Genomic DNA, 7,682 nt, shown 5'->3' on the forward strand with positions numbered 1-7,682 from the left:
AATTTATTTCTGAATTTTACCGGCGGTAGGACAGCAAACTTTGACGTATGTAACGCAAAGTTTAGTGAGGGGTTAATAAAAAAACTAATGTTTCGAATCAATTTTTAAAAGTATGGAGTTACATAAAAACTTCATAATGAATATCGTAAGAAGGTTTGTTTTATAAAATCCAGGTGTACCTGTTATAAGGTTTGGTTTTTGCTTCTTCATTCAATGTTTCTCACACTTTTCGGAAAATTCAATTTCGGGAGGGTACAGGCTGGCATTGTCCATGATAAATAGCTGGCATCCAGCATCCAGAATCGAGCATGCAGCACACATCATACAGCATATACCATGCAGCATCCAAGTGGAGCTGCAACAGTGTTGAACTTAAGCTAAAGGTTAGCCGCCGACACCGACAGCGCAGCAGGTAAACACGACCAGGCAAAACTGGAGCGGGGCCAGGCAGAGCCTTGTACGTGTTCTGGCCCATCCTGGAAGCCAAAGTCCCCGGCAATTACACTTGCTGCACTACAGTTACTTTTGTGGAATGCTTAATTCATGCGTGCAACTGCGGTTGCAACGTTTATGATGTGGTTATGCCGCTGTTGTTGCTGATGCTACCGCTGCTGCTTTTGATGTTGGTGTTGTTGCCCATGGTGCTGTTGCTGCATCTGCAACTGCAATGGATGCTGCTGCTGTCTTCGGCGACAGCGTGCTGGCATTGTTTGCTTGGCTGTCACACGGCGTATGCGTAATGAGCTTACCTACCTGAATGTTACCTGCATGCTGTGCAGCGGTGTGACAGTGTGCGTGGGCATGTGCTCATGCCACAATTAGGCATTCTGACTGTGGAATTTACGTCGGGCGGAGAAACTGTAGGGACTACGTGATGTTACGGCAGTTGCAACACGGAAAGAAATACTCAAACTTGAGTTTCCCAAACTGCAAAATTGACTTACAATGAAAATACTAAAGAATATTTGTTGCAGTGATAATATCCCTTCCCCCAGCAAGTGTCCAAATTAAAAGCTTTGAAATGCTTGAAACTCGCCAGTCCCGCGAACCTTTGGTTTGGTTCTGTTGACAGCTTTGCATGCATTAACTGTCAACACTTGCCCACCAGACAGCGACCGATTGCTTTTCAAAGATTATGAAAATGCGGACAATGAAGTTTAACTTGGAACGGTATTATTAAGGATTTTTTACCAGTCATTTTCTCTATTGCGATAAGTGTGATACATGCAGTATTCCTAAAAGTAAAAAGTATTTTTTTAAATTACACAGGTTATGGAGCTGGTGAAATTAAGCGTGAAGATTTTTTGCTGTCGGCCTGTGTAATTGTAGAAAATTATAAGCATTTTTTTCATATTTTTTTCAAAATATAAATATTGTAAATAAATTTTACTTTTGGGTATAAAGTGAGCTCTTGAAATAGTAGCTTCATTTCCTCTGCGGACACAATGGAACTACGTTTAAACTTTTTCAGATTTTTGCTGATTTCATATCTCCTTATGTATCAGGGTACAATCGTGAGTAAAAAAATTAGAATAGTGTACCCCTTTGGAGGTATTGATTTTTCCATTAGAAATGGGAATGAATGGTATTATTTTATTAATACCTGAAACCCACTGATAAAAATACAACTTGATGTTGATCATCTATTAGATTACCCTCTATGTTGCACTATATTTTTTAAATTATTACAATTATACATTTTAAATTTAATTTTTTAGGAAGCTGTGGTCTTTAAGTTGACCAATGCCGTTTGTATGAGCTACAACGAGTCCGTTTTCATTTTTCATCACTGTCGTCTGAAGGCTGTCAGTCGAAACAAGGTTGTCTTGAACCTAAACGGTACTATTCCTCATCCGGTCCATAAGATCAGTGTTCACGGGAAGGTGTTTAAACGTGAAAATGGCTATAAGCCATGGCTAGTTGACTCGAAAATTGATATCTGTCGCTTTCTCAAGAAAAATTATGACCCATTATCAAAACTAATATTTAATCTTTTTAAGGAATTTTCAAACTTCGACCACCCCTGTCCAATAGTGGTGAGTTGTCCACATTTTAAGTAAATATACTTTTTAGGGACGAATATAATTACAGGGCCTGCAGTATATTATGGGCTTTTACCTGAGGCCGGAATTATTAATTCTTCCCATTCCGAGTGGTGACTATATGTTGATGTTAAGGTGGTTTTTAAATAACAAGCTTACGTTCGACACAAATGTCAGTTTTTTATTCACTGAGGATCTTCTTGCTTAAATTGAAAATAATATTTGTTTATCAAGAGAAGTTAATTGACAGCTTATATCCTAAGATATATTTTGCAAAAAACAATTATAGTTAACCGCTCCCTGAGAGAATTTTATAACAAATTAATTTCTTATAATAAAAATTTCGAAAAAATTCCCAATCTTCTATCTTTAAAAACAGCAAAGTTTTGCCATTTTCGATCGATATATGGCAGCTATAGCTATAGCTTGAAGCCTATAGCTTTAAAATTGAGAGACTACATTGCGAAGAAACCGACAGACATGTTTTGCACAATTTTGACCAAAATTTGAATACCCTCTGCAATGAAAAAATATTGTAGAATTACCATTAATAGGTTACGCTTTATTAAGCACACGTTTTTAAAATAAATGGACTGTTCAAGTTAAAAATGACTCTAAATTTAAATCTCTATATCGTAAAAGTCATATTTTTTTAAATGATGGAGCGAAAGACTATTAAGCTTAGTTCCTTTCAGAGCACTATGAGGTTGGGCCTTCTTGCGGAAGGCCCCTTCCCCTTCCTCCTCCTTGGAATTTGTTTTGCAAATATTGTAAATTATTAAATATAAAGAGTTTTCAAAAGACCGAACAAATAAATACTCAGTTCAAAAGGTCTTTTGTGTTTTGAGTCAAAAACAAACAATTTTGCCTCAACTCAACTTTTAAATTTTATATATTTCAAACTAAAAAAAAAACAGTTTATATGGCATCTAGCAGTTACCATATTTTTGGAATACTCATTCAAAGATGAAATATCCGATTTTATACATTCCTTTTTGGTCTTCTGTGATTTTTCCCCAAACATTTTTCTATGGAAGATTTTTTTTCTTATTGAAATCAGTAGATCATACATTTTTACATTTTTTGGATTTAAGAAAAAACTTAAATAATTTTATTGAATTTATTATAGTTAGTTAAATAATATTTTCGTCAATTAAATATAAGTTTTTAATAAAATATTTTCAAAAAGTCATGGCTATCTAAAACTGTTTCCATCTGTAAAGCTTTACAGATTTGGTAGATTTGTAATGTATTTGTATTTGTTATGTAGAAAGGTTAGGAGCAGGTGAAATTATGCGTGGAGATATTTTGCTGTCGGCCTATGTAATTATAGACAATTATAGACATTTGTATCATATTTATTTGTAAATATAAATAATTGTACTTTTGACTATAAAAAGAGCTCTTAAAAATTAACTGGCTTTATTTCATCTGCGAACATAATGGAGAGACGTTTCAACTTTTTCATATTTTTGCTGATTTCATATCTTCTTATATATCAGAATACAATCGTGAGTAAAAAAATTCAGAATAAAGTTGTAAGTACTCTTCTGGAGGTATGAGTTTTCCATTGGAAATGGGAATGAATGGTATTATTTTATAAATACCTTAAACCCACTGATAAAAAAACAACTTGATAAAGAAAATCTATTGCATTACTTCTTGATGGTGTGCTATATTTTTTGAATTATTATAATTATACGTTTTGAATATAAATTTGTGTTTTAAGGAAGCTGTGGTCTTCAAGTTGACCAATGCCGTCTGCGTGAGCCACAATGAGTCCTGGTTCATTTTTCATCACTGTCGTCTGAAGGCTGTCAGTCGAAACAAGATTGTCTTGAACCTAAACGGTACTGTTCTTCATCCGGCTTATAAAATCAGTGCTCACGGAAAGATGTTCAAACGGGAAAATGGCTATAAGCCATGGCTAATTGACACGAAAATCGATATCTGTCGCTTTCTTAAGACAAATTATGACCCATTTACAAAACTAGTATATAATCTTTTTAAGGAATTTACAAACTTCGACCATCCCTGTCCATATGTGGTGAGTTGTTCATATTTTAAGTAAATATAATTTTTAGGAACGTATCCGATTTCAGGGTTTGCAGTATGTGATGGGCTTTTACCTAAGGCCCGAACTATTAATTCTTCCCTTTCCGAGTGGCGACTACATGCTGATGATAAGGTGGTTTTTTAACAACAAACTTACGTTCGACACAAATGTCAGTTTTGTATTCACTGAGGATCTTTTTGCTTGAATTGAATATATTATTTGTAAAAGAAACAATGCACTTTCTATTCGGTGGTATAGAGTTATTAGCTTTGGGCAGAGCAGCAGTAAGGTCGGTTCCTTGAATGTCTCCTCAAGGCCGTGTTCAACATGAGTGGAACTATTCTGCACCCAGCCTAACGCACCAGATTGTACTACCAGACTTTTAAGGAGGAAAGTGTGAACAAGTCATCGTTTACAACATGTTTAAGGATAATTCGGTAAGTTGTCAAATATAACAGGTTCAAATAAGTTAAACTGTTCCAGGGTCCAGTTTATATTATGGGTGTTTATGTTTCCCGAGATAATCCCAGTTCCACTTCCCTCTGGGGATTACCTAATTAAAATTAAATGGTACGCTGCTAGTAACTAAAATTTATCCACAGGTCTTGGAATATCCACAGGAATTTATTTTTCGTTTTGAGGAATAGTACTGTTGTCGAATAAAAACATTACTATGTGCGAAACATTTGCGTGAAAGTTCCATTTATTTCTTGATTGGTTTTCGACGAAAAGTTTATGAGATATTTTTTTCGATAAAAATTTACGTTTATGAGATATGGAATTTGTAATTTATAAAATTATCCTGTATGTTTTTAAATAAAGGGACATTAATACTTTACGCACAAACTAATCAAACCTATTTCTGCATTAAATCAAGCAAAAAATTGTTTTTAAATGCTATATTTCTATACTATCTATTTATGAATAGAGCAATAAACTTCAGTTGTTTACCAGTTTTCAGTGTTATTGAAGTAATAGCTGAAGGCTATTACTGTAGAGCACGCTTAAAAATTCTATAATTGTAGCGCAAAACAATAAAAATTTTTCGTAACTGACACTTTATATTGAAAGATATATATCGGATATAGTTCGCCGATCATTATTATAAATTCATTGTCCAGTGGATTTCTTATGTTATAGTACTTTTCCCATTGTACATGTTTCTACCGATCTTGCAATGACCCCTGGCATTTGCCTCAACCGAAAGGTTCCGATAATTACGATATTTTAGGCTTAATACGCTTAAACTTAAAATAGGTTTAAACGCTTAATAAAGCCTATTTTTAGATTCATTGAAGCAAAAAATTTTCATAAAGTGGGCGTTTTTTATTTATCATTTATAAAATGATAAATAATCATGATTGATTTCCTTGGCTTGTAAATTTTCTAATCGATGCTTTTGCAAAACAAAACTACAATCCTCTAGCAAAAACAATTTTTAGTTTAAATAAAGATTTTTCACACCTTAATCACTTCTCCAACACTTTGTGACTACTATTGAGGTTACATCAATGATGTAGAACTTAAATTCTTTATTATGCCTCAGCGAACTCAGATAATTTATTGCTTCTATTTGAGACCTGAATTGTTACCTATTATGTGAATCAATCTATTACATATTTGAAAGAGTACTAAATTTACAACCACAATTACAAAGACCAATTGACCTCAAGTCCGACTATCGATCCCAAACAAGGGCTATTTGATAATAATCATCCGGTTTTATATCTTTGTCAAAACGCATCCGATTATTAAATGGAGTACCTTTAAAGATTTGTGGATCGATTCCGCGTCAATCTGCATCAAAACTTTTACACAAAATATTTTTTCGAGTTTTCGTCAATTTGGTGGGGATCCCCATCAACATTGTGGAAAATGCTTAGAAAGACAATATGGCACACAGCGAGGGCTATATCTTTGCCAATACGTATCCGATTCTTAAGCGGAATACCTTTAAAGATTTGTAGATCGATTCCGCGTCAATCTGCATCAAAACCTTGACACAAAATTTTTTTTAGATTTTTCTTCATATTTTTTGGGGGACCCCCATCAACATTGTGGAAAATGCTTAGAAAGACAATATGGCACATAGGGAGGCCTATATCTTTGCCAATACGTATCCTTTTCTTAAGCGGTCCAAAGATTTGTAGAATGATTTTCCGTCAATCTGCATCGAAACCTAACACCCTAAAGATCTCCCAAGCAGACATATGTAAATAGAAACAAATTTTAGCAAGCCTTATATTTAAGTAATGTGTATATAGTGTAGGAAAATCAATATCCGATTAATTTAAGTTGTTTTATAATAACAGAATAATTAATAAAAATAAAAAATATATAAAATGCATTGAAACCTAGAATAAAGGGGGATCCCCCCTTTAAAATTTTGAAAAATATACAGAAGAATTATATGACGCACATCGAGGTCTTCATCTTGGTGAATAATTATAGTATATTAAGAATAGTATTCTTATGCAGAGAACATTTAACATATTTGGTTATTCAATTCTTATAGATTTTTACTTATTTTAAAAATAGTACATTGGATTACTCTTTAGGCATCTCATGGCAGAAATTTTTTCCAACGATATTCCATTTAAAATCGAGAGTCCCATAGCGAAGTGAACACAAGTGCTTCCGTTTGACAGGTTGCTGATGGGTTGAAGGTCGAGCGAATTAAACGGCGCTTAAAGGTTGTGGTTTTGTGGCATCTGCAGCATGTGTGAGCGATCAGGTCTGGTTTTTTTTATCTGCGGCGATTGTCCAGAGAGCTTGTATTTATTTCTGGTTAATTAAAAGGCCTTCGACCGTGGAGCTCTCAGCATATTCACTATCGTTGTGTATAGCAGGGATATAATTTAAAATTTGCATATAACGAAATTAAATGCAAATTACTAATGCAAATATATACACAGATATTTGTAAGCCGCCATCGCAAACAAGAGACAAGAATGCGCAATTTCGGTTTATTAAATTACATTTAATTTTTCGGAAATATAAAAACTGCCAATATCCATGAGAGTACATACATTTAAGTATACATATTACATTATGCTTATTATGCAGTTGCTTATGATAATACATTTTTGCTATCGTTTCGTGGCTTCATATCAGTTGTGTTTTTTTCCGTGTTCATTTTATTTGGTAACAAATAAAATAAATTATGTTGGGTAATTAGCTGGTTGGCCATTTTTGGTATTTATGCCATGTAATTTGTGCGTTAATTAAATTTTTAGTTTTTGCCACCAACAATCCAATATTGGCTATCATTTTAGTTTGCTAATAATTAATTTTGTCTTTGTGTCGGACTAGAAAATTCCAATTAAATTATGGAAAGTAGACTAAAATGTTGAGCAGAAGAAAGAATTGCCGTGAAAATTGCGTGAAAAATATCAAAATCAAATTGTGTGCGTAAATAAATTGAATTTTGATTGGTGTACGTCAGGTTTACGGTTGCACTAACGAAGTGCCATTGTTGCCACGCCCACAAAAAACCCACTCACCTTGCGCAAACAGGCTCAGTCAGTCAGTCAGGCTCATCTAGGCTTTATTAATGACGATTTGTCAGGGAACTGCACGTAGAA

General features: G+C 34.0%; 1 protein-coding gene across 1 annotated transcript; it reads left to right on the forward strand.

Moving 5' to 3' along the window:
• Positions 1-3,750: 3,750 nt before the first annotated feature.
• Positions 3,751-4,931, forward strand: LOC123257299 (the record flags this gene model as incomplete). The annotated part of the gene is made up of 3 exons (XM_044715897.1): positions 3,751-4,089; positions 4,145-4,535; positions 4,701-4,931. Coding segments are annotated over 2 exons (498 nt in total), but the record flags the coding sequence as incomplete, so codon positions are not given.
• Between the last annotated feature and the right edge of the window lie 2,751 nt (positions 4,932-7,682).

This window comes from Drosophila ananassae, chromosome 2L, assembly GCF_017639315.1.
Source record: "Drosophila ananassae strain 14024-0371.13 chromosome 2L, ASM1763931v2, whole genome shotgun sequence".
NCBI lineage: Eukaryota > Metazoa > Arthropoda > Insecta > Diptera > Drosophilidae > Drosophila > Drosophila ananassae.